The sequence below is a fragment of the Ovis aries genome, chromosome 11 (assembly GCF_016772045.2).
Source record: "Ovis aries strain OAR_USU_Benz2616 breed Rambouillet chromosome 11, ARS-UI_Ramb_v3.0, whole genome shotgun sequence".
Lineage (NCBI taxonomy): Eukaryota > Metazoa > Chordata > Mammalia > Artiodactyla > Bovidae > Ovis > Ovis aries.
The window spans coordinates 13,563,542-13,588,425 of record NC_056064.1 but is presented as its reverse complement, the minus strand read 5'-3'; the positions used below and the strand labels follow the sequence as shown (position 1 = coordinate 13,588,425).

Here is a 24,884-nt window from a genome sequence, read left to right as displayed (position 1 = left end):
GCTTAAATGCCATCCTTTTGGTGAAACCTCTTCTGACTATGAAATGGCAGCCACTTCTCTCCCTGACTCTCTTACCCCTTACCCTCACCTGATGTCCACTTATTTTTTTTTTATTATCTACTCCAGGTACAGTGTAAGTTCCATGAGAGGAAAGACCTGGCTTTGTCCAATGCTGTATACCTAGAATGGTGCCCGACGTGGAGTAGGGGTCCAAATATTTGAATAAATGATTAATATAAATGAATAACTTGCCACTGATCAGTGTTACCTCAAATGTAATATCCATGCTTCTGATATTAAACTCTGTAAATACCTTGAAGGTACACAAAATCCACTAGATAAACATGGTAGACTTTCAGTTCAGTTCCGTCGCTCAGTCATGTCCAACTCTTTGCGACCCCATGAATCGCAGCACGCCAGGCCTCCCTGTCCATCACCAACTCCCAGAGTTCACCCAGACTCATGTGCACTGAGCTGGTGATGCCATCCAGCCATCTCATCCTCTGTCATCCCCTTCTCTTCCTGCCCCCGATCCCTCCCGGCATCAGGGTCTTTTCCAATGAGTCAACTGTTCGCTTTACCAGACTTCTAATTTTTTCTAATTAAAATTTGATTCTTTTAACTCTTATACTAGAACTAGCATGGATGTGATCTTTGGTACAGTGTAAAGTTAGGATGAAATTTGTCTTCAGGCTATTTAGGGATTTTGTTTTATTCTCTGTTGCATACCAGGTATTTAGAACTGTGCCTAAAATATAGTAGACATTTAGTATTTATTAAATCCCTGGAGAAATGTAGTTTTCATTCTCCTCTTGGGACTACTTTGGAAAAGTTTGGTAGGTACCATACTAGAAATCATACTTTCATCCATTATATACTTTGCATGCCGATGGCTGTTTTGTGGTGTTATATTAACCATGTAAGGAAAGAGAAGTACCATTTCTTTAAGCATATTGGGTATTAAACAGTCTTGTGAATGTGAAACCGAGGTACAGGAAGAAGTTAAGCAAGTTTGCCCAAGGTCCCAAACCTAGCAAGCAATATTTTTAGTTGGCTTCAGAAGTTCATGCTCTTAACCTACTTTTGTTTTAAAAGTAGCTTAATTAGTATTAACTCTTAACTACTAGCTATTTGCTGCTGCATAGAAAATTACCCCAAAACTTAAACAGTTTACTATTAAAATAGTAAACCACACTGTGTCTGTGAGTCAGGTATCTTGGAGTAACCTCACTGGGTGATTTTGGTCCAGGACCAAGGAGATTGCAATAAAGATGTCAGCTAGGAATGTAATCATCTAAAGGTTTGATGGGGCTGGAAGATCTGTTTCTGAGATGGCTCATTCATATAGATGGCACATTTGTGCTGCCTTTTGGCAGTAGGTTTCAGTTCTTGCCACATGGGTTCTCCATTCTCCATAGGACTGCTTGAGTATTCTCATGATGTGGCAGTGGCTTTCCCAACAGCTGATCCCAGAGAACAAGGATAAAGCTGCACAGTTACTGAGGACAAGCCTCATTTCCACAGTGTCCCATTGCTTATACTGGTCAACCCTATTCAGTGTGGGAGGGAAGGACAAGGACATGAATGCCAAGAAATAGAGACCCCTGGGGGTCGTCTTAAAGGCCAGATAAGTCATATTGTGTATTTTTAAGTATGCACAAAAATTCTGTGCAAGTATTATTATCTTCATTTTACAGATGAAGTTTTCTTAGCTTGCCCAAGATCACAAAGCTAAGTAAATGATGGACCTGGAATTTAAAGCAAGTCTGTCTCACACCAGAGCCTATGCCTTTACCTCTCTACTCTGCCACTTCCCAAGAAACCAGTCCTTTAGGTACTTAGAGTTTTAAGAAAGTAAGCTGTGAAACACATCGACCTTAACGATGTCTTTGTTTTTCAGCAGGTCTGATGCCGATGCAGCAGCAAGGATTTCCTATGGTCTCTGTCATGCAGCCTAACATGCCAGGCATGATAGGGATGAATTACAGTTCTCAGATGTCCCAGGGACCTATTGCTATGCAGGTACTTGCCTCTTCTTAGCCAGTGTTCACAAAGTTATTGTTAATTGTCTACATACCAAGCTACGTACTCGGAGCTTAATGTTATATTTAGAAATAAATGTGGTCTGCATCTTAGGTGGCTTCCTTTGAAATACAGTGAATATGTGCCACTGCCCCAACCCACACCTCCACGGGGAGATCCTCAAACACTGACAGGCAGGTCTGGCTCAGTCTTGTGGGCTCACTGTTCCTTTCCCCTGGGTCCTGGCGCGCACAGGTTTTGTTTGTGCCCTCCAAGAGTCTCTGTTTCGCCGAGTCCTATGGAAGTTCTGTAATCAAATCCCACTGTCCAGAGTCAGATTCCTTGGGGGTTCCCTGTCCCTTTGCTGGATCCTCAGGTTGGAAAGTCTGATGTGGGGCCTAGAAGCTTTGCAACAGCGCAATACCTTCTTTGGTATTATTGTTCTCCAGTGTGTGGGTCGCCTACCTGGCAAGTATGGGATTTGATTTTAATGTGGTTGTGCCCCTCCTACTTGCGGCTTTCCCTTTGTCCTTGGCCATGGGCTGTTCTTTTTTCGGTGGGTTACAAATCCTCCTGTCAGTGGCTGTTCAGCAGGTATTTGTGTTGCTGGTGCTCTTGCAGAGGGTGAGCACGCATCCTTCTACTCCTCTGTCTTATTACAGGAGTGGGCTTTTTTTGGCCATGTATTATTTAATTAACATTTTTAATTGGTTATGTTTTTAAAAAATTCTTAAAGGAGTCTTTTCTTATCAAGTACATAGAAAACCGCATTCATTCTAACAAAGGATAACCAAAAAATAAATATGGTGAATCAAAACAGTATTACCAAATACTAGCTAGATGCTATTACTCATTGGAGTTGATAAACCTCATATTTACTTTCTCTTTGTTTTTTAAAAAAAGAAATTATGTCTACAATTTACCTGTAAGTGGCTCAACCAAAAAAAAAGTATAGAAGTGTAGAAACAAAGCAAAATGTTAATTTTATAGTGTTCATTCAAGTTTTCTGTAAGTTTTCAATTTAAAAAAAAAGCAAGGGGTTGGGTGAAGATAACACTTAAAATGAGACATAAATGGAAATCTGAGAGTTGCAATGGAATTAAAGAGAATTTTCCTGCTGTCATGCTGAACATGTGTCCCTGTACAACTGGTCATGATTGCAGATAGTGTAGATTAAAGCAAATAATTCTGTTTTGTTTTGATTTAGAATTGGTGAGTGAAACTGATAACGTCATGATTTAATAAGTGCAGCCTAAGAAATGGGCTTTATCCGTATCCGTTTAGATTTCCATATCTTTGTAAACTATCTTCTTCAGCCATGGTATCCATTTAAACCAAGTAAACTGAATCCAGGAGTCAAATCTTTGGTGGAATTCAAAAAGTGTTATCATATTTTTTTTTAAAGGGAGAAGGAGAAGGAAAAAAGGGGGAAAAAATCATTCACAAATAAACCAGAGCAAAAGAATTTTGTATTACTAATATTTTAAGTGCCATAGATTTCATTTTTTACCTAATTATTTAAACTTTTCTATTTCTGCATGTTTTATATATATATTAGTACAAGAGCACGTGTATATAACTTATAAATAATGTTGAGTTAATCAGAATTTAAGTTTAAACCGTTGTCGCATTGAAGTCATTTAAGCAAATAAAGTTTCTACGTTGTCTGTAAAGATTTAGGAAAACTTCCAAATCATTCTCTTCTTTTAATTTTATTTACCTTTTAAAGTCTTGGCTGTGCCGGGTTTTCGTTGCTGCGTGCGGGCTCTCTCCGGCTGCGTCTGGTGGGGGCTGTGCTCTGGTTGTGGCGCGCGGGCTTCTCGCTGCAGTGGCTTCTCTCGTTCCAGAGCACGGGCTCTACGGCACATGTGCTCAGTAGTGGGGGCACGGGGGCTCGGTTGCCACATGGCGTGTGGAATCTTCTTGGACCAGGGACTGAGTCTGTGTCCTCTGCACTGGCAGGTGATTCTTGACCTCGGACCACCTGGGGAAATCCCCAAATCATCCTTTATTCATCTCCACTGGGAAGAAAATGGGAATAAATTAAGCTTTTGTAGGGTTTAAGTTCAAGTTACTCAGCTTTCACTAGGTTATGCTGCAGAAACAAAAATCCCTAAGTCTCAATGAGTTGCAGAAACAGGTTTCTCATTTGAGATACATGTCCTTGGATGAGTTGGCTCTGACTCAGCTCCGTGTTCTTTATCCTGAGACGTTTACCAAGGACATCCCAACTCCTGGCATAAATGAAAAGAGATGACCAAACCCTGTGATGTCTTTTAAAGCTTTCTGTCAAAGGTAGCAGTTATCAATCACTTCTGCTTACAAAGGTAACGTGGCCCAAGCAAACATCAATGGGGAGTCTACCAGGAGGAATGCACACCACAGAGGGATGTGCCAACTTCGTATAGTAAGGGCAGCAAGTCATTGTAAACAGTCCGCCAAAGAATACTGTGTGTTTCTAATTAAGATTTAGTAAGCTTCCTGCTTCAGCAATACGTGAACTGTGAACTTCCACATGTTCAAGCTTGTTTTAGAAAAAGCAGAGGAACCAGAGATCAAATTGCCAACATCCTCTGGATCATTGAAAAAGCAAGATAGTTCCAGAAAAACATCTATTTCTGCTTTATTGACTACACCAAAGTCTTTGACTGTGTGGATCACAATAAACTGTGGAAAATTCTGAAAGAGATGGGAATACCAGACCACCTGACCTGCCTCTTGAGAAACCTGTATGCAGGTCAGGAAGCAACAGTTAGAACTGGACATGGAACAATAGACTGGTTCCAAATAGGAAAAGGAGTACATCAAGGCTGTATATTGTCCCCCTGCTTATCTAACTTATATGCAGAGTACATCATGAGAAACGCTGGGCTGGAAGAAACACAAGCTGGAATCAAGATTGCCGGGAGAAATATCAATAACCTCAGATATGCAGATGACACCACCCTTATGGCAGAAAGTGAAGAGGAGCTAAAGGGCCTCTTGATGAAAGTGAAAGAGGAGAGCAAAAAAGTTGGCCTAAAGCTCAACATTCAGAAAATGAAGATCATGGCATCTGGTCCCATCACTTCATGGGAAATAGATGGGGAAACAGTGTCAACAGTGTCAGACTATTTTTTCAGGCTCCAAAATCACTGCAGATGGTGACTGCAGCCATGAAATTAAAAGATGCTTACTCCTTGGAAGGAAAGTTATGACCAACCTAGACAGCATGTTCAAAAGCAGAGACATTACTTTGCCAACAAAGGTCCATCTAGTCAAGGCTATGGTTTTTCCAGTGGTCATGTATGGATGTGAGAGTTGAACTGTGAAGACAGCTGAGTGCCAAAGAATTGATGCTTTTGAGCTGTGGTGTTGGAGAAGACTCTTGAGAGTCCTTTAGACTGCAAGGAGATCCAACCAGTCCATTCTAAAGAAAATCAGTCCTGGGTGTTCATTGGAAGAACTGATGCTAGAGCTGAAACTCCAATACTTTGGCCACCTCATGCCAAGAATTGACTCATTGGGAAAGACCCTGATGCTGGGGAGGGGTTGGGGGCAGGAGGCGAAGGGGACGACAGAGGATGAGATGGCTGGATGGTATCACTGACTCAATGGACATTAGTTTGAGTGAACTCTGGGAGTTGGTGATGGACAGGGAGGCCTAGTATGCTGTGATTCATGGGGTCACAAAGAGTCAGACACGACTGAGCAACTGAACTGAACTGAAGCTTCCTGCTGAAATCTTAACAAATGATACAATTTTAAAATCAATTTCACACTAAATACTGTTTTCTGACTTGAGCGTGTGTGTGCTCATTGTGACCTCATGACTGTAGCCCTCAGTCTTCTCTGTCCATGGAATTTTTCCAGGCAAGAATACTGGAATAGGTTACCATTTCCTTCTCCAGGAGATCTTCTCAACCCAGGTATTGAACATGCGTCTCCTGCATTGGGAGGTGGGTTCTTCACCACTGCACCACCTGGGAAGCCCCTTCTGACATATGTAATTATCTGAAAAATAGTTAGTTTGAAACAACCAAAAGACAGTAAGGATCTCTAATATACAGAGCAACAGTAAATAAGTGAACTACTAGGTTTGATACCACTGAAATAATTTCCCTCAGTATCAGGAGCTCCTAAATGATCTTAAAGTAAAGAGACTTCCCTGGTGGTCCAGTGGTTAAGAATCCGCCTGCCAAGACAAGCAACATGGGTTTGATCCCTGCTCAGGAAGATCCCGCAGAGAAGAGTAGACCCTGCTTGCCGCAACTAGAGAAAGCCCACAGGCAACAATGAAGACCCAGTGCAGCCTAAATAAATAAATTTTAAAAAATGATAAAGAATCCAAAATCTTTCTCCTTAACCTTTAGTCTTGCTGGCAGGTGTTGTATGCTACTTGGAATCTGTTCACTATTCTTAAAGGAGAAACGTACAGAAATCTTACGTTTTCCTCCAAACTTGATAGCCTTAACCAACCACAGATGTGTGTGAAGAATACCTCTTATTCTTTAGTCATCCCTTAAATCTTTGAAGGATACACAGATAAAAGTCAAAGATGAAAATTAGTTTTGGTTGCCTCATAGCCCTCTACTCCCCAGAACTCATTAAAAGAACACACTTAACAAGATTTTGAATATGTTTTTGAGGTTAATATTCAAAATATTTCAGGTATACAGGTAAGAATGAAATATATGATGAACAATGTGTGAGCCAGTAAACCATTTTTAGTTAAACTTTTAATTTTGAGGTAAAGTAGGTACATGTGTATATAAGAAATAATACAAAGAGTCTGCCAGTGGTAACTACTTGGAGAATGATAGTATAATATCACAGCTGGATGTTGGCATTGATATAGTCAAAATACAGAGCATTCCTGCCACCCCAGGGATCTCCTCATGTTGCCATTTTGTAACCAAATTCACGTCCCTCCCACTTCAGTTCAGTTCAGTCGCTCAGTCGTGTCTGACTCTGCGACCCCATGAATCGCAGCACGCCAGGCCTCCCTGTCCATCACCAACTCCCGGAGTTCACTCAGACTCACGTCCATCAAGTCAGTGATGCCATCCAGCCATCTCATCCTCTGTCATCCCCTTCTCCTCCTGCCCCCAATCCCTCCCAGCATCAGACTCTTTTCCAATGAGTCAACTCTTCGCATGAGGTGTCCAAAGTACTGGAGTTTCAGCTTCAGCATCAGTCCCTCCAAAGAAATCCCAGGGCTGATCTCCTTCAGAATGGACTGGTTGGATCTCCTTGCAGTCCAAGGGACTCTCAAGAGTCTTCTCCAATGCCACAGTTCAAAGGCATCAACTGTTTCTAACCCTTGTCAATCACTAATGTCCCCCATTTCTATAGGTATATGATTTCAGCATTACCTAAATTGAATCACTAACCTTTTATGAGATTAGCTTTTCTTGCTCTGCATAATTTCTTTTTAAATTCATCCAAGTTGTTGCATGCATCAATATTTCCCTTCATTTTTATTATTGAGTGATATTCCATTATTGGATATACTATTGTCTGCTTAACCATTTACCCACTGAAGGACATCTGGACTGTTTTTACTTTTTAGCTGTGATAGAGATTTTTGAACATAAGGCTTCATTTCTCTGGGATTAATGCCCAGGAATGCTGGATGGCATGGTATTTGGAAGTTTAGTTTTTGAAGAAATTGTTAAACTATTTTCTAGAGTGGTTATACCCGTTTACATTCTTACAGGCAGTATAGGAGTGATCCAGTTTCTCTGCATCCTTCCTAGCATTTGGTGTTATTTTCTGTTTTAGCCATTTGATAGGTGTGTTGTGATATCTCATGATTTTAATTTGCATTTCCCTTGTGACTAATGTCAAAAAAGAAAATTCAGGGAGCTTTACTTGATATGGATATTTTATTGGGCAAGAAACAAATTATTCCTGAACAGGGAGACCTGAAACCACAAGTAATTCCAGCAGTTCATTATAAACATGAATGAATTCATTGTTTTCTACTGTGATTGGTTTCTAGAAATTTACTTTCCTTTTCATTGCTCAGCTTACTTTTTTGTAGCTTATTAGCTAGAATACTGTGAAGTCACATTGACATGAAGAAAGCTTAGGTTTTGTTTAAGGTCAGGCAGCATTTTAGGGAAATCAGAACAGTGTTACAATTTGGTTATGTGACTATGAGCCTGTGGTCTAGGGATATATTCAGAGTGCAGCCTCCATATTGGTTTTTCTTTAGTGATGCTAGACATATTTGCATGTGCTTACCTTCTGTCCTTATATTCTCTTCGAAGAAGTGTCTGTTCCTATCTTCTGTCCATTTTCTTGTTGGATTTTTTTGTTGTTGTTGTTATTTTACTGTGAGAGTTAAAGCTTAGGCAGGCCTGGGCCCTTTAAGGAGGAGGTTCGCTTTCTCCCTCTTGCTTTCCTTAAGCCTTGTGCAGCAATGTATCTTGCCCAAGAACTGACGTTTCTTTAGGAGCTAACTATCACAAGGCACAATGTCTTACTGGTGGAAATGCTTTTCTTAGACTCTATGGTTAATAATTAAAATTGTAACAAATCTTGCCTGGGAGCCTATTTCTCAGCAACAATGTATCTCGCCCAGAAACATCTTGCTTGGAACAGGTTCCTTCTGGCTAATCTTGTACTGAGGTTATCTCCAGGATGTATGCCTTGGGAAAGGGTCTGATGGAATTTGCACAGTGGTGAAGTGTTGTTTTTGTCTGTTCTCAGCAGCATGTTGAAGAGTGCGTAATGCACGGTTGCAGCTGGTGAGGCAGGCACTCTGCTACCTGCTTTCAGTGCTTTTTGGTGGAGGTTCACCGGATCCTTTCACTATAATAAAACTTTGTTACACAAAGCTCTTGAGTGACTGAGACTGCGTCTTCTGGGTCCCAGAGTGAAATTTTCTCCTTCAGAGACCACAAATTCTGGCATCGTTCACCATAAGCCATCAACTGTTGAGCGTCAAGAGGTCTCTGTTTATTCTGCATACTAGCCCTTTGTTGGATGTGTGGTTTGCAGATATTTTCTGTCAGTTTTTGTCTTGTTTTTTAGTCTGTTCAGGCTACTGTAACAAAATATGAGAGATTGGATAGCTTATAAACAACAGAAATTTATTTTTCCCAGTTCTAGAGGCTGGAAGTTCGAGATCAGAGTGGCAGCATAGTTGATCATAGCACTTAGGCATGTTTATCTGGGTGTTTTTCTAGGTTCTCTGTTCCAGTCCACTGATGCGTGTGTCTGCTAGTCGTGATTATGATAGCTGTGTAATATGATTCCCCCCATGTTTTCTCCAACATTGTTACAGTAAAATACACATAAAGTTTACCATGTTAACTATTTTTAAGTGTACAGTTTAGTGGTATTAAATATATTCACATTGTTATGCAGCCATTACCACCATCCATGCTTGTAACTCTCTTCACTTTGTAAATCTAAAACTATACTTATTGTATGATAACTCCCCATTCTTCCCTCCCTCCAACCCCATGCATCCACCCTTATACTTTAAGTCTTTGTGATTTTGACTACTCTACTCTTGCCTGGAAAATCCCATGGACGGAGGAGCCTGGTGGGCTGCAGTCCATGGGGTTGCTAAGAGTCAGACACGACTGAGCGACTTCCCTTTCACTTTTCACTTTCATGCACTGGAGAAGGAAATGGCAACCCACTCCAGTGTTCTTGCCTGGAGAATCCCAGGGACGGGGGAGCCTGGTGGGCTACCGTCTATGGGGTCGCACAGAGTCGGACACAACTAAAGTGACTTAGCAGCAGCAAGTACCTCATGTAAATAGAGGCATACAGTCTTTGTCTTTTTGTGACTGGTTTATTTTCACTGGCATAATGCTCAAGGTTTATCTGAGTTGTAACACTGCAGAATTTGCTTCCTTTTTAAGACTAACGCCCACTGTGTGCACATGCCACATTTTACTTATCCTTTTGCTGGTCTGTGGACGCTTGGGTCGCTTCTATGTTTTAGCTATTGTGAATGAAGTTGCTATGACTATGGATGTACCAGTATCTCTTCTGGACTCAATTCTTTTGGGTGTATACTCAGAAATGGAATTGCTGAGTCATATGGTCGTTCTATTTTGATTTTTTGAGGAACCTCCATACTATTTTCCACAGAAGCTGTACCGTTTTATTCCCACCAACAATACAAAAAAGTTTCAGTTTTTCCACATCCTTGCAACACTTGTTTGTTGTTGTTGTTTTTAATTACTTGACTGTGTTTTTCAGAGGAGTTGTCGTTTTATAAAAACTTGACTGGAAAGCACAGGACTCTCCATCACACGGCCTTCCCTCCTCCAGTATGCAGTCTCCTCAGCATCCTGTGTTAGTGTGGCACATTTGTTAGAGTCAGTGACATCAGTGAGCCAGTACTGATGCATTTTGATGAACTGCAGTTCAGAGTCCACAGTAAGATTCAGCCTTTGGAGCTGCATATCCCGTGTTTTGACATTCCATGTTTTTTGATAGGAGCCATAGGAATGAGTGTGAAGTGAAATCTCATAGTTTTGATTTGCATTTCTCATGATTAGTGATGTTGAGTATCTTTTCACGGTCTTATTGGCCATTTGAATATCTTTGGAGAAATGTCTGTTCAAGTTCTTTGCCCATTTTTGAATTGAGTTTTTTGTTGTTGAGTTTTAGGAGTTTCCTATTTATTTTGGACATGAATTCCTTATAATATATGTGATTTGCAAATATTAACTCCCATTCTGTGGGTTGCCTTTTTACTCTGTGGGTTGTGTCTCTTAATATACACATTTTAAAAACTTTCTTGAAGTCCACGTTGTCTATTCATTCTTTTGTTAACTGTGCCTGATGTCATATTCAAGAAATCATTGCAAAATCTGGTGTTATGAAGTTTCTGTTCTATGTTTTTACTAAGAGCTTTATTGTTCTAGCTCTTACATTTTGGTTCTTGATCCATTTGGAGTAAATTTTTGTATATGGTGTTGGCTAAGGGCCCAGTTCTGTTGATGACCACCATTTGTTGAAAAAGACTGTCGTTTACCCAGAGAATGGTCTTAGCACCTTCATCAAAAATCATTTGACCTGTATGTACAAGAGTTTATTTCTGGCTTTCTGTTCTTTTTCACTGGTCTATACGCCGTACTTTATGCCAGTGAAAGTGAAGTGCAGGTCGCTCAGTCGTGTCCGACTCTTCGCAAGCCCATGGATTATACAGACCATGGAATTTTCCAGGCCAGAATACTGGAGTGGGTAGCCGTTCCCTTCTCCAGGGGTTTTTCCCATCCCAGGGATCGAACCCAGGTCTCCTGCATTGCAGGCGGATTCGTTACCAGCTGAGCCGAAAGGGAAGCCCACTTTACGGCAGTACTGTTACTGTTTGATAGCTGTAGTTTGGTGGTAGGTTTTGAAATCTGGAAGCTTGAGTCCTCCAGTTTTGTTGTTCTTTTTCAAGATTGTTTGGCTATTAGGGGTCCCTTGAGATTCTGTATGAATTTTAGTATGGATTTTTTTATTGCTGCAAAAACCTCATTGGGATTTTTACAGGGATTTCTTTTGTAGATTGCTTTGGGTAACATTAACATTTTAACAATATTAAGTCTTCCAATCCATGATGGATTATGTTTCTATTTATTTATGACTAATTTCTTCCAACACCGTTTTGTATTTTTCATCAGCATCTTCCATAACTGGGATAAATCTTTGGAGAAAACCATTGTTAAGTGAAAAAAGTCAAATACAGAAGGAAACACACGTAAAATTTTAAAACCTAGAGGTTATGACATTCATGAATTATATAAACATATGGAAATGAAAGGAAACAAAAGTGAGTTTATGACAGTGATAATCTCTGGGGAAATAGAGGAAGAAAATTATAACTGTACTATTAAAGGTTTTTTTTTTCAATTGTTCATATAGCTGCTGGGGCTTCTCAGGTGGCACAGTGGTAAAGAATCTACCTGCCAGTGCAGGAAATACAAAAGAGACATGGGTTCGAGCCCTAGGTTGGAAGAAGGATCCATCAACTGAGAAGGAAGTGGCAACCAACTCCAGTATTCTTGCCTGGAAAATTCCAGAGGAGCTGGCGGGCTACAGTCTGTGGGGTCCCAGAGAGTCAGACATGACCGAGCGCACACACATGTGCACACACACACACACACACACACACACACACACCCCTGCTATGTAGTATTATGTTGCATGAAAAATATATATATATATTCTTCTGTTGATGGACATTTAAGTTGCCCTCAATTTTTTGCTGTCTGTTTTGAGTTTATTGATTTTTTAAAATTTATTTTAATTGGAGGATAATTACTTTATAATATTGTAGTGGTTTTTGCCATACATTGACATGAATCAGCCACAGGTGTACATGTGTTCTCTGTCCTGAACCCCCCTCCGGCCTCCCTCCCCATCCCATCCCTCAGGGTCATCCCAGTGCACCAGCCCTGAGCACCCTGTCTCATGCATCGAACCTGGACTGGCGATCTGTTTCACATATGATAATACACATGTTTCAATGCTGTTCTCTCAAATCATCCCACCCTCTCCTCCCACAGAGTCCAAAAGACTGTTGTATACATCTGCGTCTCTTTTGCTGTCTCGCATACAGGGTCATCGTTACCATCTTTCTAAATTCCATATATATGCGTTAGTGTACTGTATTGCTGCTTTTCTTTCTGGCTCACTTCACTCTGTATAAGTGTTCGTTCTGGATTCTGGATTCTAACCTTTGTGGTTATTTGTGCCGTCAGTGTGTCCTTCTAGACTTTGGCTTATTTGTTAACTTTGTCAATGGTGTCATGTTTTGTAGAAGTTAAGTCTGATGGATAAATCATTTATTTTATGGTTTGAGCTTTTTGTGTCTCATTTATGACATAATCAAACCCAGAGGTAGTACTGATATTCTCCTGTATTTTCTTATTAAAAAATTAAATTCTTTATATATAGGTCTTTAACCTACCTGGAATTGTTCTTTGGGTATCAGTGTGATGCTGAAGGGCCTAATTTTATTTTTTATTTGGATACACGGTTGTCCCCAAAATCATTTATCAGGAGCCCATTCTGTACCTGTTGAAGTCTAAGGTTACTCCTATAATGCCTAATTTCTTCATGTGCTTTCTTTAGTTTTTAAGCTCTTTCGTTTGTCTCATTGCTGTATGTGTCTATACCTGCATCAGTAAATGTCTTACTGTCTTAAATGTTCTAACCCAAGATGAGCCTGTATCTGATGGAGTGGAGCCTCTGTTGTTCTTTTAAAGAATTATGGCTATTCATGGCCACATCCCCTTCAGTATGAATTTTGAGATCAGTTGATCAAACTCCATGTAAAACCTGTCGGGATTTGGATCGGAATTTACATTTTCACTCATTTAGTCTTCCTGTCGCATCTCTCCACTTGTTCAGGTTTTCAGTAGTCTTGGGTATCTTTCAACTTGGGGGTAACTTATTTATGTTTTAGTCTTTTAGTGGTTTATTGAACATATCTCAGATTTCTGAGTGGGTTGTTGGTTTTTTTTTTTTTTTTTGCTGTGTTATTCATTCACTGTATAGATAAGGATTGGTATCTCTTAACCTTTCAGTTTATTTAGATTTCAAAAGAAAGCATAAAATTAGGCTGTATGACATGTATAAAGTTACTTTTAAGGAGTAGGAGAAACACACAATGCCATTTAGAAAGTTTGAATCTTCTTGAAGGACAGAATTGTGTAACTAGAAAGGCAGTGTGGATAATAACATCTTCTTTCATTCTTCATTATTTTTGTGGAATATCTCATTTTGTCTTTTAGCCTGTTTGATTTGAGTGATTTCTTCTGTGTTCTATGTTACTGAACATAACTAAGAACAAGTTTTGATTTGGGTAAACTAAGTCAAAATTTAAAAAGAAATTTAATCCCTTACCTCAAAAAAGAAATGGTAATTATGTGACATGACAGAAGTGTTAGTTAATGCTATGATGGTAACCATTTTGCAATATATAAACAAGTGTATCAAATAAGCATGTTACCTACCTTAAACTTATACAATATTATCATATGTCAAATTATCTCAATAAAACTGGAAAAAAATAAGGAGCTGATTACATTATAGTGGGAGAAGGAGAAATATAATACTAGGACTATGGCACTAATTTTTAGCAGCAAGAGAACCTCACTGTGATTAAAAATAAATTTGCATGGCCACCACCATCCAGGATTTAGAATAGTGTTAGTAATTAAGCAATATTACTTGTAACTTCAGTTGTAAAGTACTGGGAACTATTTATAAACCTGCCAGGTTGCTAGTATTCATTGAACAGGTAATATGTCTGAGCATATGAATAGACAGAAAAAAACATTTAAAACAATTTTAAGTCTGAGTTTGGTGGTGGTTGTTGGTAACTGGACAGGCAGCATAGCATAATGATGGAGAAAATGGATTTTGGAAGCAGAAGCTGCCTGGTTCCAATCCTGGGTCTGTCATTGCCAGTAATGAGTGAGATACTTTACTATTTTCTACTTTAGTTTCCTCATCTGTAAATTGATAGTAATAGGAGGATCTACTACAGAGGTTTATTATAAGGGTTCAATTAATTGATACATGTAAAGCGCTTAGAAAAGTCCTTGGAACTTAATACAGACTTCATAAATATTTGTTCTTATTAAGGTCATCTTATTAATCATTATCAGAATTATCTCTAATTCTGATGATCTTACATATATTGAGAATTATGTATACAAATGACTAGTTCTATGGCTGATGTTTGGCAGGAACACAATAAAATGGTATCTGTTTTACAACTATTGTGTCCTTTCTTATCTAGTTGTTTAATTCTGTATTTGAAGAATCTTGCTTCAGAAAAAAATGGAATCATTACTGTTTTTGAAAGTATTCTATTCTTTCATCAGTATTACTTCTAATGTTAAAGATAATTATTTTATAATAGCTGCTATTTATTTACTCATATGTGCTAAACAGTGTTCCAGGTACTTTACATGTATTACTTCTAAACCTTGAAACAGTCTTCCATGGTCTCAATAAAGGTTCAGAATAAGAAGGTATTTTGGAAAAGTTCAAAAGAAATACTTTTTTTTTTAATTTGAGGGAAATACTAACATGATTTCCATTAAAGGAAAATCAGACAAAATCTACTTCTAAGGCAAAAAGCCTTAAAAGCCTGGAGGTAAAGAGGGCATTTCATTTGTTAAGAGATTAAATTCATCAGAAAGATATTAGTTTGTATGCACCTAATAACCTGGTTTCAAAATGTGTAAGATAGAAACTGATGGAAAAATAAGGGGAAATAGACAAGTTCACAATCAGTAAAGATACACATTTAAACAAGCTTCTGAACAAACTTGATTAATGGATAATAGGATGCTGTGTCCAACAGTTGCAAAACACTTTTGTTTTGGCCACACAGTGTGGCGTACAGGATCCTAGCTCCCTGAGCAGGCATCAGACTCATGCCCCTGCTTTGGGAGTGTGGAGTCTTAATCACTGGACCACCAAGAAGCCCTCAAAATTACTTTGTTTTTAAGCAAACATGGAATATTGAAATTGAAATATGCTGGGCCATAGCAAATCTCAAGCAACTCAAAGGATTGAAATCTTACAAGGTAGGCGTCCCTGTAAGACTCGTATGTTGGGAAACCATTTGAGATTTGTAGGCAGAAATTCAGATATGCAGATGATACCGCCTTTATGGCAGAAAGTGAAGAGGAACTAAGAAGCCTCTTGATGAAAGTGAAGAGGAGAGTGAAAAAGTTGGCTTAAAGCTCAACATTCAGAAAACTAAGATCATGGCATCTGGTCCCATCACTTCATGGGAAATAGATGGGGAAACAGTGGAAACAGTATCAGACTTTATTTTGGGGGGACTTCAAAATCACTGCAGATGTTGACTGCAGCCATGAAAAGAATGCTTACTCCTTGGAAGGAAAGTTATGACCAACCTAGATAACATATTCAAAAGCAGAGACATTACTTTGCCAACAAAGGTCTGCCTAGTCAAGGCTATGGTTTTTCCAGTGGTCATATATGGATGTGAGAGTTGGACTGTGAAGAAAGCTGAGTGCCGAAGAATTGATGCTGTTGAACTGTGGTGTTGGAGAAGACTCTTGAGAGTCCCTTGGGTTGCAAGGAGATCCAACCAGTCCATTCTAAAGGAGATCAGTCCTGGTTGTTCATTGGAAGGACTGATGCTGAAGCTGAAACCCCACTGGATGTGAAGAGTTGACTCATTGGAAAAGACCCTGATGCTGGGAGGGATTAGGGGCAGGAGGAGAAGGGGACGATAGAGGATGAGATGGCTGGATGGCATCATGGACTCGATGGACGTGAGTCTGAGTGAACTCTGGGAGTTGGTGATGGACAGGGAGGCCTGGCGTGCTGCGATTCATGGGGTCGCAAAGAGTCGGACACGACTGAGCAACTGAACTGAACTTTCCTACTGGCTCAGCGACAAAGAATCCACGTGCCAATGCAGGCGATATGGATTCAGTCCCCGGTCTGGAGGACCCCACGTGTCTCGGAGTGCCCAGGCCCACGCACCACGACTGTCGCGCCTGTACCCTAGAGCCTGGGAGCTGCGGCTGCTGAGGCCTGCACGCCCTGGAGTCTCTGCTCCACAGTGGAGAAGCCACCTCACTGAGAAGTGGGTGCGCTGCCTCTAGCGAGTAGCCCCTGCTCACCGCAACCAGAGGAAAGCCCTCACAGCAGCAAAGACCCAGCACAGCCAAAAATAAACAGACACTCTCTAAAAAGAATTGAAGGTGACTCTTCAAGGCTTTTCTCTCCAGTGAGATTAAGTGGTTTGGGTATAAGGATAAGAGAAAGTGATTAGTTGACTAACAAGAATGAAGTCCCAGGTGACCATACCAAGGAAGCCAGAGGTAGGCGAGCTAAGGATGTTTACAAGGATGTTTACTATTGAATCCTGGAGTCTAAGCTGAGCAAGAAGAGAAGTGAGGGCATGATGAGCATGATGGATGGTGGGAAAGTGGAAAGATTAATGGATGAGAGGGAAGTATTAATGAAGTAAAAGAATTACTGGAGAGCATGAACTGGAAGAATAGAAAGTGGTGGTCAGTTATTGGCATGCTTGAAATCAAGATTTTGGAGATGATGCGGCTACTGGGCCAGGTGAGCGGGGCAGTGACCATGGAATGGGAAGCTAGAGTGGTGTCTTGAACATGACTGTGATGAGGAGGCCTGAGACGCCGGTGTTAGATGAGTCATCCCCATGATTGTTGACCATAACCAGGAGCAGTTTAAGAGTAGAATGGACCATAGCAAGGATTGGAAGTTGAAGAGTGAGGGAGTAGACGGCATAAATAGGGTAGGAGAGTAACTGATGAAGTCTGATTGCAAGAAATTAAAATGGGTCCAGGGTTTTGAAGGAAAAGAGACAAGAAAAGGGGTTTAGAACCAAAGAGAATATTGTCCATTTACAGGAAATGTTGGAAGAAAAGTAGCAGTCTCCAAGTGAGAGGGCTTCCAGGGACAGCCAAGTTTCAAGTTAGGAAATGAAGGGGAACCTTTCAGGGAGAAGGTTGAAGAATAGAGACATTTTCACTCAGTAAAAATTAGCCGTTAACCATCATTTCCATCGTCACCATCATCATGATTCATACTAAGTTTTGTGGTTAGCTCTTGTGCAATGCTATTCTTGTGGACACTTCAGTAAACTTTATACTATTGTATTGATATGTCATTTGGTATTCATTAAATATATTTTTTTTCTGTAAAAGTTTGGATACCAAGGGTATAATAATATCAAAATATTCATTATCCTGTCATACATATTGGAAATACGTGTTCAATCTCATTTGTGGAATAACTGCCGTATGCCAGGCTCTTATCTATTGCTAGAAATACAAAGACAAGTAAGATACAACACCTCAAAGAGTATGGATCAGTGAACTCACCAGATAAAACGTGTGTGTGTGTGTGTGTGTGTGTGTGCGCTTTCTAACACACCTAGTCTGAAAGATTTGATAGACACTTCCTTAGACTGTTAGCAGTCGTGGTCCTCTCGAAGACAGGAAGGCAGTGGAAGAGGCAAGATGTTAAGGGGAGCTTTTTATTTTTAGCCTATGTCCTTTGAATCTTCTATTAAAATTAATTAATACAGGACTTCCCTTGTGGTCCAGTGGTTAAGAATCTGCCTGCCAATGCAGGGGACATAGGTTCTATCTTCCCTGGTCCGGGAAGATTCCGTGTGGCACCAGTCAGTTAAGCCCGTTGACTACGACTACCGACGCCCGAGCACCCTAGAGCCCGTGCTCTGCGAGGGAAGCTACCACGATGAGAAGCACCCACCGCCAACTAAAGAGGAGCCCCTGCTTGCCTCAACTCGAGAAAGTCCTTGCACAGCAATAAAGACCCAGAGCAACCAAAAATAAATAAAGTTAAAAAAATAATAAGCTATGCTTTATTAAAAATGCATTTATATAATTTGTTAATTAAAAATAAGAAAAGTTACGGAAGCTACAGTTTTTCTTTGTAGTAGTTGAAAGAAAAAGTTGTGGGGACTTCCCTGGCGATCCAGTGCTTAAGACCCCATGCTTCCACTGCCGGGGGCGCAGGTTGCATCCCTGGCCAGGGAACTGATCCCACATGCTGCGTAGCACAGCCAAAAATAAAACGAGGAGAAATTATGTTTTTTAAGCCTAAGTCTTTGTTGTTTCTAGGCAGGGATCCCAATGGGACCAATACCAGCAGGAGGAATGCCTTACCTGGGACAAGCACCATTCCTGGGAATGCGTCCTCCAGGCCCACAGTACACTCCAGACATGCAGAAGCAGTTTGCCGAGGAGCAACAGTAAGAAACCTCAGGATACAAGGATAAAGATGCATGATAGCACTTAAGTATAAAATGCTCAGATAATCTGTGGTGCAGATTTGAAGAGGAAACAGTCACAGTCCCCTTAAAGATCTTTAAGATGCTCTTATTATTTAAAAGTGTAAAGCCAGAAGGGACCTTAGAGATCCTAGAATTCAGTCCACTGACGTTACCTCTGGGGAAAATGAAGTCCAAAGAAATAAGCAACTTGTCAGCCCAGACTACACAGTTACTGGAAGAACCTGGACCCGAGTGCAGGCCTCCTGATTCCCAGAGCTGTTGCTCTTTCTCACGTGTGATACTGCCTCCCCAAGTAGACGTTTCTTTTTTGTATGCAGAGCAAAGAGTGTGTGTATTTTGTCTACCTCCCCGTTTTTTTAAATATATGTACTTTGAATGTAGAATGTTGTCTCGTACTTTTGCAAGGTAAGAAATAAGTTCACATCTATAATTTAGGTAAATCATTTTCTAGACTTATTTCATATATTTGGAAATTCATATAGTGGAGACATAGGATTATCTTCAGAAAATTAGATACAATTATCAGTGAAGGCTTTAGTTCTAGGAACGCAAGATGACATTGCTGAAACTATTAGTAAGAGAAGTATGAATCTAACTGTTAATAATCCCCGAACCTGGCTCTTTACTGGTGGTTTTTCCTTCAGAAAACGATTTGAACAGCAGCAAAAGCTCTTGGAAGAAGAAAGAAAAAGACGCCAGTTTGAAGAGCAGAAGCAAAAGCTCAGACTTCTGAGTAGCGTGAAACCCAAGGTAACGTACTCCGCCCCACAGCACACCCCCGTGCGTGCCTCTTCTCACTCATTCAGTGGATTTTGTCACCGGGACACCAGGCCCAGGCCGTAGGTGTGGTTGATTGATTTTCCGTTTGTCTTAAGTCCAAAAGTGAAGGACTTTTCTTTTTCTGTAAAGAGACTTTATTGTTGAAGGGAATGAGATGTCAGTCATTATCTTCTCCATCTGTGTGTACTACCTTGGGGTGCTTATAACCTTTTCTGGGAAAGCATTAACACTGGAGACTTAATATCGAACACCTATACCCTAAAGCAGGGGTCCCCAGCCTCTGGGATCTAATTTCCCGATGATCTGAAGTGGAGCTGATGTAATAGAAATAAAGTGCATAACAAATGTCACGTGCTTGAATTATGCTAAAACACTCTCTGCCTTCCCCATCGCCCCACTCGCCCCCCGCACACCTCTCATCCCCGTCCCCATCTGTGGAGAAATTGTCTTCCACGAACTGGCCCCTATTGCCAAAAAGGTTGGGGACCACTGGCCTAAAGTAATGGACCTTTTAATAATATTCTATGGAGTATTGTTTTATTTTGCTATGTGTCAGTGTTTTTCTGACTTGGAGAATTCACTGCCTGACATATGTGGTAAAATACTGGAAGTAGTTGAATATCTGCAGTTCTCTTTCAACTTGTGTGGATTTAGGACAAAGTGTGAGAGGTAAGTGAAGAAATATATATACATTTATTGTCTCTCAGACAGGAGAGAAGAGTAGAGATGATGCTTTGGAAGCCATAAAAGGAAACTTAGATGGGTTTTCCAGAGATGCTAAGATGCACCCTACTCCAGCATCACACCCTAAGAAGCCAGGTAGTTTAAATTTTAATTTTCTTTTGATGGAAGATGATTGAAGTCCCTGTGCTTTTAATTGATGTGTGTGTGTGTGTATGTGTAGAGTGAGTGTTGAATTCTTCCAGGTAGTTTTAATTGTAATCTTCTTTTGATGGAAGATGATTGAAGTCCCTGTGTTTTTAATTGACCGGTGTATGTGTGTGGAGAGTGAGTGTTGAATTGTGTGTATGTGTGTGGAGAGTGAGTGTTGAATTCTTCCTTCAAGCTAAATACAGATTTAGATGTTTTAAAGTTTATAGTGGATTAAGAGCTATGGTCTAGATAACTGTCTTGAGGGGGAAAACATTCTTGTCTTCTAGTAAATGTCAGTATGTCAACTTTACTTGTAAATCTTCTGTAGAAATGAGTATGTTAACATTAGTAAAATTCATTCACTCAAAGCAAATGTAGTAAATGAGTTTACTATTGAATTCTTATTATTTTAAATTAATTTTACTTTTTATGAACTAGTGAACTAGTTTAGGTTTTACTCAATGTGATTAAACTTACAAATTTTCTCAATGATTCGTTTAAAAGTCTAATTTTCTTGTGAAATTTTAGTTTTTTCTTTGTAGAAATGAGAATACATTTCTTTGTAGTTTTTATTTCATTATTTTGTATATTCCTTTCATTATGTCATCATCAAATAAGCAAAGGAAAAGTACCTGATAAAGCAGAGTAAAGGAAGTTTGTGGGGGGCGGGGGGTGGGATTGCACATGTGTAAAACATGTAGCAGCTGAAATGAATCTTATCTTCACATAGCTGTTACCACATCCTTTTTAAAAATTTGATATTTTGACATTTTATTGTCAGCTAATTTCGAGTTTAACATACCATTAATGGGTGAATAGTTTTCATAAATAATTCAGCTAAATACTATTTTTTCCTAGCATATATCATATTGACAAATTTTATCTTAAACCTTTATAGTATCTTTTATAGGTGATATCAGGAAGAAATAATCTAATGTTGGCACAGTAATGAGTTCTTGACTTTCTGGGACAGCTTTGCCTCTGTCCATTTATTTCACTTGTTAGATTATATACTCAGGTTATCATTATAAAAAATGTGCCCCAAAGTAAAATATATACTGAGATTGAAAAGGGAATGGATATTAGTGATCAGAATGAGTTCAGAAAGGAGAAGCATACCTCAAGGTGAAAATGTATCAGCTGAGTAAGCTAGTCAGTGAATCACTGAAGTACAGTCATTGGAATGGTGAAATTGGACCCAGCATGGAGCTTAGAAAAAGGAGAAGGCAGAGAGGGGCGGCCATTGCCAGGTCACATACTGCTCTGTCCATATAGAATGCCTCACTTGGGCAGCCAAGTATAGTTTAACAACCTCACAGGTTACATAATAAATTGGGGTTTTGATGTTCAGTTAATTTCTTGAGTTCATTCAGCATGCATGCAGTTAGCTGTTTCTAGTTAACTGCTTCATGCTTAGCTAGAAAAATACTTTTTTATCTGAAGTAAGCCCAAGGAATTACCAGAGCTTCTCCAGCTAGGATCTTAAACCTAGGCCTAAAGCACCTAAAGAGTTTCCAGCCTTTTTCCACCAAAGACATCTTTTAATTTTCGCCTGTAGACTGTTTATCTTAAAATAGTGAATATACAAACTGTATCACATAATTTTTATGCTTATTAATCATATATATATAGCTATGAGTTTTTAAGCCAAATATATACCACATAGTATAAAAGTAATTCCAGTAAAATGCAAAGAAATATTGGTATAGCCTAAAAAAAACATTGGTTTAGCCCAAATAGGATCCATCTAAAAATATTCATACTAGCTCTTAGTTTTTCATTATTGCTATTTTCTGCCAGTAATGGTCAGAGAACTGAAACTGAGAACTTAAGTACACGCTCTCAGACACTCTCAGTAACCATTATTGGGAGGGTTGGGATTCATTATGACATGGCTTTTTTTTCTTTTTTAATTTTTTTATAGTCATTTTGCATTTTTCATAGAACTTTAATGCTTCCAGGTTTTATTTCATGGATCCAAAAGAGAAGCACATGGTGTCCCCATTTTTCAAATGAGGGCTTAAAAAAAAAAAAAAAGACTGCTCCTTGTGACATTAGACTTTAGTATTAATAAATGTTACAGCGATTCAAAGTTTGCAGTGTGAAGAAGCAACAATAATAGTATTGTGAATGAGCCTTGTATTAAACCTAATCCCTGTAGAGAGGTTTATTACATAAGTGAATCTCATATTTGACAGTAAAAAGCCGTACTGACATTTGTATCTTTTAGAGGCAGAGTTCTTTTAAACATAGCACTTAGCTAGGGTTTATTTTTCTGATTGGCTGCTAAGTTATTTGACTTAACACTTTATGGTGTCCTAATTTTGGTGCTTCTCCCAAGAAAGCATCACTTTGGTAATGTGTTTGATGTTCTTGTTGCCCCTATAATTTTCATTCCCTGTATAGTAGCTTTCATCCTCATATGAAATATGAACTATGCTAAGTGTATCAATTAGGCATGGTTTATCAAAAATTATAGGTATGTGTCATGCATTGTATTTTACTGGCATAATGAAATTTAGTCATCAGCATATATCTCTAAAATGTATTCAGCAGCATATAGGCAGATTTTCTTATTTATATTGGTTTGAGAAAATAGTATCCAAATAAACAGATCAGTTGTCTCAAAAGTAATCACCGCTTTGATGTAAATTACCAGTGGTCTCAAGGAAAAACATTAGTGCTATTCTAATAAAAGAAGGAAAGAAATTTTGAATTTTACAGTTTTCTCCTTTTGAACCAAGTGCAAAATAGCTATAAAGCCTCTTTTTTAAAAAGACTGACAAGTTACTTATGGATGGTCATCGAAGTGCTTTGCATTCACTGTGCGGTTCCGTCTGACTGCTGTTACACGGTGTTTCCCAGTCACCTCCACTGTTCACGTTTCAGTGTATTCTGTTGGAGCTGTGTTGCGTCTCAGTTTCTTTTCCCCTGTTAATTTCGTTTCTGTGTGTTTCATTGCCATTTTCCGTTTTGCAGATTATCCCACATCATCTCATTCTACTAAAACTGTCTCCCCATCACCTGCCTTTCTTGATGAAGAAGAATTCAGTGACTTTATGCAGGGGCCTGTTGAAGTTCCCACATGTGGGCCTTCCTCCACTTCCCAGCCTTTTCAGTCTTTCCATTCCACCACCCCACTTGGCCAGTTGCATGTACAGAAGGCTGGAGCACAGCCTCTCCCTCCAGGTCAGAGTCCGGTGTCTGTTGCCTTACATGGTGTCCCTGGGCAAATTCCTTGTTTCTTTACTGCTTCGGCCTCATACAGTGTGCAGGAAACAGGTAACTCCTAAGCTCTTAATGAAAGTATTTTGAAAACTCTAGAAAAATTTATTTCACTTACATACGTAGAATAATACAGTGATGTTGGCAAAGAAACATGGGCCTGAATATGTGAGTACTATTGAAATTCACCAAAATATGACTCTAGATAAGAATCTAGATTTTTTAAAAAAAATCTAGGGGCCTCTATTATTTTTTAAATTACGAAAGTATGCTAACACATTTACAGGAGACTTGGAAAATACAGAAAAAAGTTACATACAGTTCCACTAAATATTACAATTATTTTTAAGTAAATTAAGATTTTTTGTTAAAGTTTTAGTATCAAGCTCTCAAAAATCAATAGAATGAATAGACAGAAAAAGAGGTATATAGTAGACCTTTAAAGCACTGTGAACCAATTCAACAATTAAGATTTATACGGTTTTCATATAACAGCAGGATACAAACTTTGTTCGTATTTCCTGAACTGTAAATCAGGAGACACTGGAACATATCCAGGGACATAAAGCAAGGTGAAAAAAACAAGGTGCAAAAGTTTCATGGTCTAAAGGTATTGAAAGGACAGAGTCTGTTCTCTTTTTACTATGAAATTATACTAGAAATCAATATCAAAAGTTATTTGAAAATAACCCACGTATTTTCAAGTGCACTGTAACATTTACCAAAACTTAGCCTTTGAAAGCCTCAATAAAGTTAAAAGACTGAAAAAACACAGAGGCTGATTGCAGAGAAGAAACATTTAAATGAGAAATTAATTTCAAAATGAGAATTAATATCAAAGATTACTTTAAAAGCGCCGTGTATTTGGAAATTAAATGCCCACTTTTAAACGGTAAGTGTATCTAAGAAGTTTAGGGTCCATTTTAATTACATTAGAACAAACTGATTTTTTCAGAAGGTGACTCTTGTTTGATCATTTTCTTAAGAGTAATGAGCCAGGGAAAGCTGCTTTAGAAAGTGCTCTCTGGTTCAGTGATAAAGCGCATGGGGGTTCAGAAGCCCGGGGTCTCCATTTACTATCAGTTTGTCCTTGGACAAATCTGTGAACATTTCTGTACCTTGGTTTTAATCACATGTGGGAGTGAGGGGTGAGGGGGGCACTTACTCTGTCTTGAGATTTAGAATAGTGCTG

The 24,884-nt window shown here is 39.3% G+C and overlaps 1 protein-coding gene across 39 annotated transcripts in view; it reads left to right on the top strand.

Moving 5' to 3' along the window:
- Nucleotides 1–24,884, top strand: part of SYNRG (synergin gamma) — an 88,087-nt gene that overhangs the window by 9,372 nt on the left and 53,831 nt on the right. For 13 of the 39 annotated variants that reach the window (XM_060395214.1, XM_060395212.1, XM_060395213.1 and 10 more), the window contains exons 3-7: nucleotides 1,901–2,022; nucleotides 18,642–18,772; nucleotides 19,459–19,564; nucleotides 20,302–20,413; nucleotides 23,447–23,656. In XM_060395214.1, the coding sequence (XP_060251197.1) occupies nucleotides 1,901–2,022; nucleotides 18,642–18,772; nucleotides 19,459–19,564; nucleotides 20,302–20,413; nucleotides 23,447–23,656 (681 nt within the window). Of the gene's footprint in view, nucleotides 1–1,900; nucleotides 2,023–18,641; nucleotides 18,773–19,458; nucleotides 19,565–20,301; nucleotides 20,414–23,446; nucleotides 23,750–24,884 lie in introns of those variants that run through there. The other 26 variants (XM_042255392.2, XM_042255391.2, XM_042255390.2 and 23 more) reach the window with 6 other exon arrangements.